Source organism: Aythya fuligula, chromosome 1 (genome assembly GCF_009819795.1).
Source record: "Aythya fuligula isolate bAytFul2 chromosome 1, bAytFul2.pri, whole genome shotgun sequence".
Classification (NCBI taxonomy): domain Eukaryota; kingdom Metazoa; phylum Chordata; class Aves; order Anseriformes; family Anatidae; genus Aythya; species Aythya fuligula.
In genome coordinates, this window is record NC_045559.1 from 76,228,057 (window position 1) to 76,241,768 (window position 13,712).

The window sequence follows — 13,712 nt, forward strand, 5'->3', positions numbered from 1 at the left end:
CAGCTGTATAACCTCTCCACCTAAAGTGTTGACCTTTAATTAGCTAAGGGTCTGTCTGGCCCCTGGCCAGCCATGGAAAGGCTAAGCAGCTTTGCTTAGGTTACCTCGATCTCCAAGAGAGCTAAACGATCTCTCATTCTGGAGCAGGACCTGTTTCAGCTCCTCAAGTTCTGCATGCTCTTTTGTGTACATGCGCTTCAGGTTTTCCACATGTTGAATCATTACTTCCACAGCCTTGCTGACACGGCTCTCCTAAAAGGAAGAGACCAACAGCAGTAGGAAAAAAAAGTGTCTGAGGAACATCTTAATCTAAACATGATGCAGTTTTTTTCCCCTTGACCATCTACTGTCATCTTACATCATTGTGGATTAAAGTGAAACGATTTTGCATCATACTTGCTAAGTTTCACCATCTCTCATCTCATCAAAAACAGTGTGGCCAGCAGGGCAAGGGAGGTGATCCTCCCCTCTGCTCTGCTCTTGTGAGACCCCAGCTGGAGCCCTGTGTTCAGCTCTGGAGCCCCCAGCACAAGAAGGGCACGGACCTGTTCGAACAAGTCCGGAGGAGGACCACAAAGATGATCAAGGGGCTGGAGCACCTTTTCTCTGAAGACAGGCTGAGGGAGTTCGGATTGTTCAGCCTGGAGAAGAGAAGGCTCCAGAGAGACCTTACAGCAGCCTTCCAGTGCCTAAAGGGGGCCTACAGGAAAGCTGGGGAGGGACTCTTTGTCAGGGGGTGTAGTGATAGTTTAAACTCTCTTAGGACAAGGGGGAATTGTTTTAAATCTACCCTAAAAGGGTAGTTTTACGTCAGACATAAGGAAAAACAATTCACTGAGAGAGTGGTGAGGCATTGGCATGGGCTGCCCAGAGAAGCTGTGGATGCCCCATCCCTGGAGGTGTTCAAGGCCAGGCTGGATAGGGCTTTGGGCAGCCTGGTGTGGTGGGAGGTGTCCATGCCCATGGCAGGGGGGTTGGAACTAGGTGATCTGTAAGGTCCCTTCCAACCCAAACAGTTCAATGATCCCATGCCCAAGTTATGCAGGTCTCATTTCTTCAGTGATCCCCCTCACCCTAACATAGTTCAGAACATTTTCTGAATCGTTACAACTCCTCATTAACTTTCTCTGATCTACAGCCTCAACAGGCACCCACATTTACTAGTACTTATTGTCAAGAAAGATTCATACTATTCTTCAGCATTATACTACTACACGTAGCATTTGAGTAGATATTTGTCAACTTGCATAGGTTTAGCATATAAGCCTTGTCCAAAGCCCTGTTAAAATCCTTTCCATAAGGCAGGGATTTACCATTACAGTATAAAGACAATCATTACCACATCCTATTCTTGTACACTCTACTGTATACAGCCCTACGCTGCCTTTTTTTTTTTTTTTTTTTTTCAAATCAGCACCACATTTTTGGTTGTGTTTTTGCACAGTGCTAGTGCAATGTAGCTGCTCTTACAATGCCTGAGATTTGTCATAATGATAATGCAAGCAGAGACGTGAGAAGAGAGAGCTAGGACTAAACTGTATCAGTTTGCTTCACATGCATGACATTCACACATTTAGATCTGGAATCAGCAGCCTAGCAAACAGGTAGTGCTATTCCTTAACATCTAGAAGCTTTTGTATAAGACACATGTACATAGTGTTACCTGATTAATAGCTCCCAACATCTCTGCTCTGCTGGCGACTCGGGCTGCATACTGGCTAAGGAACTGCAAGCTTTTCTGCAGCTTCTTAATAATTTCTTGTGCTTGGTTATCTTCTTCACACAAAGGAACTAAAGCCTAAAGAGGCACATTGGTAAGAAAAACAAATATGATCTATTAGTAAGAAGGGCAAACTCAAGTGATGGCACTGAGGGGCTGTGTTCAGGCTCACACAGTCTCAAGATTAGCATCCAACAGTCTCAGCTTACACTAACCTCTAACATCTTTAGAGCATTTGTGATCTCCTTTTTCAAGTTCTCTTCAGCCAAGTCGCGGGATCTTTCTTCAAGCCTCACCCTCTTGTCCAAGGTAAACAAGTCACATTTAAAACCTAGAGACAGTCTCAGAAATTCAGCCTGTTGTGCAGAAGAACAGATTTCAGAATAATCCAAGTGATGCAGACTTTTTTTTTTTTTTAAAGTAGATCTGTATATTGAAGTGACATTTGGGAATATGCCCCATGAACAAAGCTACAGGTGAGATACAGAAGAGAAGCAAACATAGCTTGCTTCCCCAAAGACAGTCCTTTCCCTAAAGACAGTCCTCCCATCTGTAGTGGTGGGGGGAAATAACCTGCAACCAGAACAAGTAATATCCTGGCAGCATGCAGTATGTTATCTGTGTCCTTTGGGAGAGAAAAAAAAAAGTCTTAAACCTGCACACTCTGCCTGGGAGGAGGTCACAGCTATGCTCCTCAACACTTACAAACATTTAATTTGCAGTGAATGTTTTGTTCAGCTTTACAGATTTCTACCTTATCTTGTCCCTTCAATAGTTTGTTGAATATGGAAACATATTGTTTATGCCAAGAGGGTTTAGAAAGATTTCAAAAACCAATTTACAGAAATACATCCAATTTGAGCTACTCAGTGGCATTCTTTTTAGATAGAACAAAATATTAGTGATGGCTATCTACAAGATCTTGCTGTTGTCCATGATATCTAAGGATACAAGCAGTTGAGACTTACTTCCACCTCTTTCTCATTAGGCGAATCACTGTAGGATAAGAAGAAAACAACCATGTAACAGACTGTAGCTCTAAATTCATACCTGCAGGTGATCACTGAAAGACAAAACACTTACAGCTCATTTTGCTTTGTTTTATCCCCTTTAATGCCACCTGCAATGGGTGAGCTCCCTGAGAAGAAGAAAAAAGAAGTTCTCAGACCAAAAATGGTTTCTGAAAGCATTTAAAGCTCTAACAGCAGCCATGGCTAAGGTTTCCAGCTCTTGCTGATAAAAGCACTGTGTACCTCAGTACATTGGGGTTAGAATGCCAGCTGAGACTGGAAAGCACTCTTGCACAGAGCCACAGAAGTTAGCTGTTTAGTCAGCTTCAACTAGTATCTTATTAGTATGGGAATGGTTAATTCTAGGCTTTGGTGCAAGTCCTCAGCCCATAGGTTCATCCCCCAGGATGTTACATGACTTACATCACTAGCTTTTACTCAACTCCAAAAGCAAAAGGTCAGGTGACCACAAAAGTGGAGGTGTCTAAGCACAGATTAGCAGAAACATTGTCCAGCTTATCTATACCATTTTACCCAAAACTCCAGTTAGTGTAAGGGGTGCTGCTTTATAAATCTTTGGGGAGGACATGCATGCCAGTTTCAAATAGCCTAGCTGCTTTGCAACTTCTAAGAAATTCTGTCTAGAGGAAGACTGAGTTAGATCAGTATCTGCAGAAATCAGAAGCAGGTTTTTGCTTGATAACATCTTCCTTTTGTCCACCGCTAGCCCATTCTGATTTTTTAACCGCAGCTACTACCCCTTAAAACAAAAACCCCACATAATAATTGGTGTAGTCCAGGCAGCTCTCTACAGCTGTTTACACAGCTGTTGGCACAAGTGACCAAGGTCTGCACTTCAGTAAGTTATGCAGATTAATTCAACAGCAAACTCTTACCTTTCCTGCTGGGAACTATGGCTGGTGTTACCTCACTCTGCTCTTTATTAGTTTCCTTTTCCAGGCCCATCTCCTAAAAGGAAGTCAGAGAGTAGTTGCAGTAAAGCAACAGCCACAAAAACAGCGGTGGGGCCCGCGCCCTCCTCTGGTAGTCACTGCTCAGTCAAAGCAGTTTGACATTTCAGTGTCACTAGAATTCTTACCGGGTCTTTCTTTAAAAGATTTTGCAGTGAGGTTTTGTGTTCTTCTACCACAGGGCTGAATTCTTTCTTGATTAGATCAGGCCCTGGGAGGAAACATTCCAGAAAACAAGTGTAATAAAAGCAAAACAAGCCTCCAACACACTCAGAGTACTAGCCATTGACCAACAGGTCAAAAACCAAAAACAAATGAAAAACTGTAGCAAATGCCAGTAGAGGACATTAAGGAGAGGCAGGTAAGCATGCTGTAAAGGTATTAAGGAAGGAACGTGATAGTACATTATCTTTGGCTTGAAAATAGTAAGTCACAGTAAGAAGTGCTACACATTTGTGAGACATTCTTCTGATAGTAGTTGCTCTAAGTGAAGCCACAAAAGTAACAGTAATATTCTCTCAGCTAAGTGAATCTCAATTTGCTACCAGCAGGAATTTGTTATTTAGAGAGACCAATTATAATGAATATTTTGATGTCTATTGGCAAGGTAGCAAAAAGGTAGGTAGCAAAAAAAAAAATAATCACATGCACAAATTAATAGCAGAAGGGATGATCGTTTATAATTCTCCTCTTTGCGAAAGATCAGACTTGATCTGATGTTTCACAACATGCTACATCAGCTACTATTACAGTATCCTGAGCATAACCAGATCATGAAATGCACACAGTTGTGGTATTTCAGGAGCCCATAAACTTCAAACATCCTGACACTTGGACTGTCCTTCGTACCTAAAAATGAACTAGCGGACTGATGATAGAGCCAACAAACGAACTCTTTGCCAGAATTGGTAAGTTTGAGAGTTGATGATGCCAGCTCAAATACAACACAAACTTGTAACAACCACAATCTAGAAGTTTAAAACATTCAAAAAGTAAACTACAGAATGACAGCTATTAAAAAGGGATTAATTTTATTTTATTTTATTTTTAAGAAACTGATGAAAATCTCAGAATTACATTAATTTTATGTGCAGCAGTAACTCTGGTAGCTATTTATACCTTTTAAAATATCTAGGTTTTTTTCCTTTCCATTTACATAGTCATGCACACATACACACAGATGCAAGCCAAAGAAACGGCACAAGTAAAAAAAAAAAGTTTCACATCTGAAGTGCTTTCTCTTTTCAACCTTCACATTGACAGCATCCTCTGCTTAGTCTGCCTTTTGTCCCTGCTGACTTTTTGCAGCAGCCCTAAGTATCTGACCTGGCTCCCAAGCACCTTCAGAAGACATGGTGTGGTATTATTAAAAACCACAGGTGAGATTCATCAGTGTCTCCATTCTAATGCTAGAAAGGCTTTCTATTTGGAGGTGATGTACAACAAGCAGCAGGATCTCAGACTTTAAAGCTAAAGCTATTTGGACTCTTTTTGATCTGTTTTGCATATCTGTTTCCTCCTTGTCAAAGGCACCTACACCAGATATGAAAATTAACTGCAGAGGCAAATCAGTTGAAAGAAAATATATTTAAGTGAGGGGACTAAATTAGATTTCAGGAAGACTACTAAATAAAGAAAACCAAAAGACAACAGCAAAAAGAGATCTCGTATTTAGGTAAAGGTTAAAAAATAACTACAAGCAAGCACACTCATGTATTCTGTGCTGCTTATTCAGATCAACTTTTTAAAAAATAGCTTAAATACACTGTACACACACAGTTTAGTTTTGTTTTACTTTTAGTTTATAAGTGAAATAAGCACCATCAGATCTGGTAAGAATAATTTTTCTGGATGTTTGTGACTATAGAGTTAAGGCAGGATTGTACACAAAGGCCCTGTCCCCATCTCTCCTCCTGACCCACCCCATCTTCTCGTGCTCTGAGCTTCAGTTTTGAAAGAGGAAAACATTTTTTAATCCAGTTGTGTGTCAAACTTTTTAGAACCATGAAAGAGATCATCTTTCTCCTCCTAAAAATTGCATGGGGTTTAGTACCCACACAGTGTTCTGCCAGCTGAGCAAGCATCATGATGTCACTAAGTTGTTTCATGTTTACTTCTTGTAGCACTATAAGGCCACCTGCCTTCTACAACCAGATAGACCTTATTCCTGCTTAGTTCTGGGGAAAGTTTAGAGCGCTTGCAGGTGAAAGCAAGTTGTGAATGTCTGTTGTTGCAAACATCAAGTTATTTTTCTTACTCAGCTTCCTCACATCAAAGATGCACTGGAAGCAAGCTGTTTCCTCACTGCGTGAATGCCAGCGTGGCTGCAGCAGTTACTGTACCTGATACAGAACCAGCAGGATCCTTATTGTTTTTCTCCATTGCTGCGGAAGTTGGCACAACTTCCTCTTTTGCACATGAGTGCTTGGGTGGCTTTTCCTCCATAACAAGACAGCCTAGAACATCAGACAACAGAAGACAGGGCACTTACTGTTCATTAAATGCAGACTTCAGCGTATCTGTTTTGAGACTTTCAGCACAAGAAGTTTACCTGTCTGTACTCCAGTTTAAGGGCTTACCTGTTACTGGCACAGTGCTTTCTGAAGAGGATGTAGGAACTTCTTGGGGTGAAGTTAAGTGATCACTGTCAACAGAAAATTATTTTTCAAATATTGATCCATATTATATAACTACATTAAAGACATCACCCTCCCTTCCCCCCAAAACCTGACCTGGATGGGATCGAGCTGACTGGTATTGATGGCTCTGCACGGTCCATCTTAACAGAAAGAGAGAAAGGTTAGTGTTAGACAAAAGGGTTGCCCCACACATAGAAAAAAAATTATGTCAAAGTTTTTAATAATTACTGCAGCTGTACCTGAATTAGCAGAGAACTGGATGATAAGTGGCTGCAGATTCATCTGCTAGTCTATAGCCACCTGTACATATAACATGCAGCTTGCCATATCATCATTAAGAGTGATAACTTTCTGCAGAAGTCTTACCTCAGGAGTATCACATTTAGAGATATATTTTGGTTCCTGACTTCATGTTTTGCTTCCAACCTGTTTTCAAATGACTGAAGTATAGTACTGAAGATGGTATTACTGTACCACCTTGCTGTCCTAATGCCGTGCATCAGGTTACATCCATTTTCTGAGGTCATAAAGTGCACAGAACTTCACTCAGCTATAGACATCCGACTCATTTAGGTAGATAAAAGCATTACTTTTAACAACTTTACTGAGCAGATGATTTGGAATGCAGAAAACCTGCCTATGGAAGCCTGCCTGTTCTGTTGTGCATTCTAGAGCTCATTTTGGAGTGACGCTTGTTTTCATGATGATATATAACAACTACCTAGGCTTTTCAGAAGGCTTCAGGCCTCCTTCTTTTCATGAAAGTAGCACAGAGGAATGAGAAATAACCTTTTCTTCAGGCAGAGGAGGTGTGGAACCATCCAGCTTTGGATAGCTCCCTACAAATCCCAAGAGCACTACACAAGTGGTGTTGGGAACAGAAAAACCCCATCAGCAAGTGATCACCTAGAGGTATCTGTTATCTTCCTGTTTCCCTTAAACATCCTTGGAGGACCCCAGAAAGGGGTGCTTGCACAGTAGAGAACAAGCTGTTGCTGAACAGCAGATGGCCAAGCCCCTGGGGGCTCTGTACAGCATTGGCTGCTCCCAGCATCAGTAAGTACTTGATCTTTTTCCTCCACAGAGCTTGACTGCCATTGCAGAGTCTATGCCCCAAGCCAGCCAATGTTTCCTCCAAAGCAAATCCAGGCTATTTTTATTCATATTTGAATTCTCTTTTAAGCTTAAGGAAGTAAAACATAGTATTTGTCTTGTCCAGGACATTAGGTCTACAGGAGTAACAGGGAATGAGAAGGTGAAGGGTGAGTAGTATGTTGGAATGAAGCTAAAAGAAACCTGGAGGACAGTTAAAACACATGCACACACCACCCTACCCAGAAAACATATGCCATCTGGAAGCGACCAAAGCAATGCGTTGTTCTACATGCTTCCTCCCTCCCCAGGTGACGCATGGCCAATGATTTTCTGTTTGCAATGAAGCAAAATCCTCAATTCCATTTAAAAAAAATCCATACTAGCTGTTCACATTAGGATTGCACAGGTAAACTTAAAGAGGAAAAACTATAAAACACTTGCTACATTTCCTAATAAAATAGGATTTTGCAGAGCATTAGAAAATGGTTCTTCTTCCTAATAAAAAGATTATAATGGTGAAGATCCTGCATTAGAATCATGATCACTTTCCACCTCCATCCCTTGAATTAGCAAAACAATCTAAAGATCCTCTACCACAGCAGGTAAGTTCTGACCACAATCTTATATAAACTCCATGAAAAAGCATTAATATTTTGGAGACCTTTCTTCTAGTTTTTGAACTACAAGACTTTCATAAAATCAAAACAAGCATAAGAAGCCCAATATTCATCTGGCATCACAAGAACTCCTTTATTTAATAGCCCCTGAACACCTACAATGACAACTCTGACAGAAAAACTCAAGTTACTTACATGCTGAAGGGCTCACTCTGATCAAACACACCTGCAACCACTGTGCAAATAAAAAACCCTAGGGATACTTTTCCTATTAAACGAGGATATTCAAATTTTGCTGCACGTCACAGTTTTTAGGAACAGATACTGGATACAATTCCTTTACCTTTTTCTTTGGGGAAAAGCTTTAATGTTTTCATTTTTCCCCTCTAGAATATTCTCGGTTTTTATATTTGTGTGTGTGTGTGTGTGTGTGTGTGCGCGCGCGCGCGTGTGCGTGTGTGTGTAAAAACAAAGAAAGTGACACTTGTGAATCCAGCTGGATTCACAGGAAGCTCCAGAGCTTCATTAGTGCTTCATTAAGCACAGATGTTTCAAACAACTTTGAGAGGCTGTCATTTCCGAGAAGGGCTGGATAAAGCAAGAGCCTCCCTTGGGATTATCCTCTTTAAGGTAATTTAAGTAGCAGCAGCACAAGTGAGGGAATTCCTCACCTCCTCTACTGCAGCCAAAAAGCAGGCTGAAACCATGGGCATTCCCCACCCCTCATACTTTCTACCTTGACTGCACTTTCTGCCTCAAGTCATCACTGGGATGCACAGCACCCAGGGTAGGGTTGCTCACTGGTGTTGCGTGGTTTGTTCCCAGGTTCATCAAAATAGCAGACCAATATCCTTCCATCACTGCCACCAACGCTGGCATTTGTAAAGCTTGTTATAAAACCATGCCTGTGGGGCTGAGGTTTGGATTTCGGCAGCGAGTATTACAGTGCCGTGCACAAAGCACAGCTGAGTGCACTGAGCTGGGGCTCATCAGGCTGCTGCCGTGAAAAAGCTGATTGACAGCTTGAGCTGTGGGAGGGAGTGCTCTGATAGATGCTGGATTCAATACAGCCATGAAGGCATATCTGAGCACGCAGCTGAGGGAAGGTCTCATGTACTGCAAAGATGCTATTTTTCAGCTGTTACATGGTAGCTGTGGGAGAAAGTGCAAAGAAAGGCAGCATTCACAACTAAAACATCCCGTGATTACTTACAGGTGGGTAAGTGAAGTCACTCAGACTTCCCTAGCAAAACTGAGTATTACTGCAGAAATAACACTTGCTTAAGCCTTGAAACCATTAAAAAAAATAAAAATAAAAAATTACTCCCCAGCTAAAAGCATGACCCAGCTGCACATGAACATCAAGACATTTAGGTCCATCCCTACAATATTCCAGGGTTGGGCCCAAGTAGAAGGGAGTGCCCCACAGAAAACAAGCTGTCACAGCACCCTGCTGACTGATGCCAGCTTGATTACAACACTGGTTTACAGCTGCCCAGTCTGGATCTTAAGGGTATTTATAAGGCATAATTACTTGAACCCATTCAAAACCATGTCTGGGGTGTCAGAGACAGCACTCACCTCAGTAAGTGAAGAGTCCATCATTGTAATGGAAACAGGAAGGTCTGCATCAGTATAGTTATCAGCAGAGTATATTTTCCACCTGGCAATACACATTTTATTTGCATATTGCCCAAACAACAGTGAGATATATAGCCTGTTTTCCTTAAGCACATAACAACCAAAGCCACCACTATCTGTAGAGACAGACAGCCAGTCTCTCAGAGAGAGATTCATCACAAACATCAACCCCTCCTCCCCCAGACAGCAAGAACCACCACCTGTCCTTCTCCTAGCCTCCTCCACACTGCACTTCTCTAGAAAAAAGGGGGGAAAAAAAAGTGGCAAAAAGCTTCAAGAACTACTAAGCCTTTTGCTGCAGGCTGCCTGCCTCTGCATCTTCAGGAATATCCTTATCTTTCTTCTTAAATATTCACTGACAATAGTTAGCTAACTTTCATAGCCTTACACTGTTCAATCTGTTTGAAACATCTAAGGAGGCAGCTTGATAGGCAAGATCTCAGAATTCCTGCTCTAAACTCTGCCAAAAAATTGACTCCTCAAAACCAACAGCATTTTGGCTCTTAAGTGAGAGTGTCAATCATAAGTTAAATACTGAAAATAGACACAAGAACACCTACCTCATACCTCAGTTTTCCAAATATCAAACAGGAACACCATCACTGTGCATAGCTGGTGGTCATAGCAGCATTTCAGTGAAGAGTTCTAATATTACTCTTGTGAAAAGGTCCAAGGTGTTACACCCAAAATGCCATTAGCTGAGCACTGAGTGTCCACTGTTTCTTAAGAGATGCCCTACTGTTGAACTCAGTATGTTCTGGGGATACATCATCCCCCAGGACCTGCTAAATCCCATGGATTCTTCCACCCTTCACCATAAAGAGATGTTTTTTGCCATCTTACTTGCACTCTACTGATGTCACATCCGAAGCAGACGTGTGACCCAGATCACAGCTTTCAAATGTGCAGCTGCTAGAGCACTGTCTGCACGGGGGATTCCAGCTGGGCACAGGAGAGTTATCTGGTACCGAGGTCTCCAAGGTCAGAGCATCTGTTGAAAGAGAAAAGTGTGAAGAGCAGTGGTCATAGGAAAAGCTGGACATAGACCTAAGAGTCAAATATTGCCTTAAATGACTAAGATAGTCATTTAGCAGACCAACTTAATAATGATTTAAAATAAGACACCTTTCATCTTGCTGTGAAAGAGGCTAGGTGGGCTTCACATATTTTTGTACATGGAGAAAAAAGTTATAGAAACTTCTTCATAGGACAGTACTGGTCTAGTGAAGCATTGTCTGACAGAGGACAGCAGGAAATAGATTGTTTACTGTGATCTTTTCTGTATTAATATTTGATTGGTGCAAGATGCAAATACCTGCCTTATTTGTGGCTGGATCACAATATTACTGCAAGCTGTAACTACACTGAGATAGCACATGCAGTCAAACAAATTCTTCTTCCATTTCTCCCCAGTATGGCACAGGATTACATCTGAGTATTTTATAGCTTGTACAAGAAGAGTCATTGTGTTGTACACAGCAGAAGAAACACTTTGTTTATAAAATACCAAATGAACTCTGCAGCACAGTGGAATTGTGGGGAAGTACAAATAGCCTAATATACACAGGAGAAGTGTATACTATTACACGATTCTTAAAAGCTGTTACTCATCCAGGTTTTTAAACCAGGATTGGCCCTAGCTCAGTAGCAGGGCATCAGTTGCTACACCACATTGTATTCCAGCCAAGAGGATGAATGGGGAAAACAACTCAAGCCCTGTCAATTCACACTTGCAAGTACTTTGTCAGGAGTATACCTGACTACATGATTTATTACAATACCTCCTTAGGCTTTTTAGGACTCCTGGTAGACTCACAGGCAGTCATCTTTTCAAACCTCTAATGGAAAGCATTAAAGGCATGATTCAGCATCCAATCACATGCAAAATAAGCTAAAGCCAACAGTAGGCTTTCCACAGCTTATTAGCATGTTTAGCACCAGTGAGATTGTTCCATTCCTCCTATTAACTATTTTTGTGTTTCAGGAGAGAGACAGAAGATTGGCCAACACCACTAGGTCTTACCTAGCAGAGGTGTAAGACACCAGTCTGAAATATCTGAGGGCAAGGTCCTGTGAAGTTCAGCGTGCAAGGTGAGTCCTTCACTCCACAGTCTTTTAGGGCAATGGAGCTGATAATGGAAAAGTGGAAAGAGCTGATCTTCAGTCATGTTGAATACACAACTGCCAACAGCTCCCAGCCACCACACACACAGAAATGCATCTGTGTAATAGAATTCTAATTTATACATATATATGTGTATATTTCTTCTTCTAGAAAAGCTTATATCCTTTATGAACAGAATGAATACAAGAAAAGGCAGAATAATTAAAAGTTGAAACTTTACACTTTTGACATCTGTGTTGGTTTCAGCTAGGTTTGGGAGAGGTAAAAGAAATATAAATGGATGGGATAAAAGCAAGACAAGCAGGGTGGAAGAGGGAAGAAACCAAACCAAACCAAAGCCAATCTTTCCTTCTCTACCTCTTCACAAGCCAAATCAACCATGCAGGCCAAGACAGAGAGCACTTCCCCAATGTCTGGCACCTACTAAGCAGAATGTGTTTCCTTTAGCAGAGGCATGAGGACAACTCCAACTTGAGCCCTGGTGCATGCAGAGAAGGTGCTGCCTGCCTGCCTCACAAACATACACCACCTATTTGCTGGTTAGTGCTGAAGAGGTATCATGTGAAGTTGGTTGGAAGAAACTTCTGAAATAACATTAACACAGCTGCAATTTACTAAGTGTTGCATAAACAACAAGTAATGGAAGAGAAATTAAAGAGTGCATCTCCATTTTCAGCTTCTGATCCTTCTCAAAAGGCAATTTAACAAGTGCCTATATTTTGTCACAGAGACTGCTCAAAATCAATAGGAAACTAACTTTGCAATAAAGTTTTGAATATACTTTTGTATATGTGCATGCGTGTGCATCTACACATTTTATATATACACATTAAAAAAAAGTAGTTTGTTTGACCTGGCAAAGTCTCTCACAAGGAGACTTATTTCCTCCAGGTCATGAAAGAACATACAAACAAAGCAAGTACCACATTTTAGCAGGCTTGGCAGTGATCAGAACAAACACTTACCTTCCTCTTCACTGGCTCAGCTGATGTAGGCAGTAGACCGTAATCAGATCCTTCATCTACACAGTGCTGTTGCAATAGAGAAACAGTGTAAGGAAAGTAGGCATAGGAGATTTGGGGAAAAAAAAGGAATACTACAACTGATTGTGAACAAAAATGGAATTTTATCTTTCCAGCTGAACTATTTTCAGTTATCGGGAAAAATATGCAGTTGTTTCCCCATGCTAGTTTCAGCCTTTATTTCTTCAGACCATTATGCACAAATACATGTTTTATTCTCGTGCAGCTGGTCCACAGTTCTGATTCTGCTCCTCTGATGTCCCTGTTACCGCTTAAGATACATTTTAGGATCTTCTGCTTGTCTTCATAAATACTTTGTTATTCTGTGTTAAATCTAGACTGCTCAGATGCTGAGCTACAGCGTTCTTTACTAGAGCCAGTTGGGAAAAAAATCTTCCCACTATAACTCCCCCTCCACCCCCTCCTAAAGTTGAAGAAAGTATATTTATTCAAAGCAGAGTATTCCAGAGTTATATAACTTCCAGCATATTTCCACAGAGGGGCATGAAGGTAATAACTATTTTACTGGATATTCCAATGCCTGGATATTGGAAGTGTTTTATAACAAAATTTTAAGCAGTTATTTGGAAGACTGCCTGCAGAAGAGAGGGCTGATTGTGGGGGACAACTCACACCATCCCATCAAGGAAGGTTTCCCTCACCTACATTAAGCATGATTGTGAACAACTGTTTACAGCCAACACAGCTGTTTACAACACCACACCACTGCTGTAAGTTTGAGCCCATCTTTTCAAAAAGGTTGAAGGTAAATGATGTGTATTGTAGATCAGTACAGAGAGTTCACTTTGTCTCCACAGCCAAAAAGAAGAAAGCTGCTGCCAAATTACTTGCAGTTCACCTCAGCTATAGAT

General features: G+C 41.3%; 2 protein-coding genes across 3 annotated transcripts in view; one reads left to right on the top strand and one right to left on the bottom strand.

Annotated features, from left to right (window-relative positions):
• The window catches only part of CASC1 (cancer susceptibility 1), a 36,666-nt gene extending 24,130 nt beyond the window's left edge, over positions 1–12,536 (top strand). The window contains exons 15-16 of one of the 2 annotated variants that reach the window (XM_032194181.1): positions 11,678–11,784; positions 12,266–12,536. In XM_032194181.1, the coding sequence (XP_032050072.1) occupies positions 11,678–11,731 (54 nt within the window). In that variant the 3' untranslated portion in view covers positions 11,732–11,784; positions 12,266–12,536. The remainder of the gene's footprint in view (positions 1–11,677; positions 11,785–12,265) is intronic. The other variant, XM_032194190.1, reaches the window with a different exon arrangement.
• LRMP (lymphoid restricted membrane protein) overlaps positions 1–13,712 on the bottom strand; it is a 38,442-nt gene that overhangs the window by 3,887 nt on the left and 20,843 nt on the right. Inside the window, exons 20-33 of the mRNA XM_032194168.1 lie at positions 12,784–12,849; positions 11,717–11,822; positions 10,537–10,684; positions 9,634–9,715; positions 6,434–6,480; positions 6,281–6,345; positions 6,044–6,157; positions 3,830–3,912; positions 3,627–3,699; positions 2,804–2,858; positions 2,689–2,716; positions 1,936–2,076; positions 1,664–1,798; positions 105–252 (exon numbers count right to left, since the gene is read on the bottom strand). Of these exons, the coding sequence (XP_032050059.1) occupies positions 105–252; positions 1,664–1,798; positions 1,936–2,076; positions 2,689–2,716; positions 2,804–2,858; positions 3,627–3,699; positions 3,830–3,912; positions 6,044–6,157; positions 6,281–6,345; positions 6,434–6,480; positions 9,634–9,715; positions 10,537–10,684; positions 11,717–11,822; positions 12,784–12,849 (1,291 nt within the window). The remainder of the gene's footprint in view (positions 1–104; positions 253–1,663; positions 1,799–1,935; positions 2,077–2,688; positions 2,717–2,803; positions 2,859–3,626; positions 3,700–3,829; positions 3,913–6,043; positions 6,158–6,280; positions 6,346–6,433; positions 6,481–9,633; positions 9,716–10,536; positions 10,685–11,716; positions 11,823–12,783; positions 12,850–13,712) is intronic.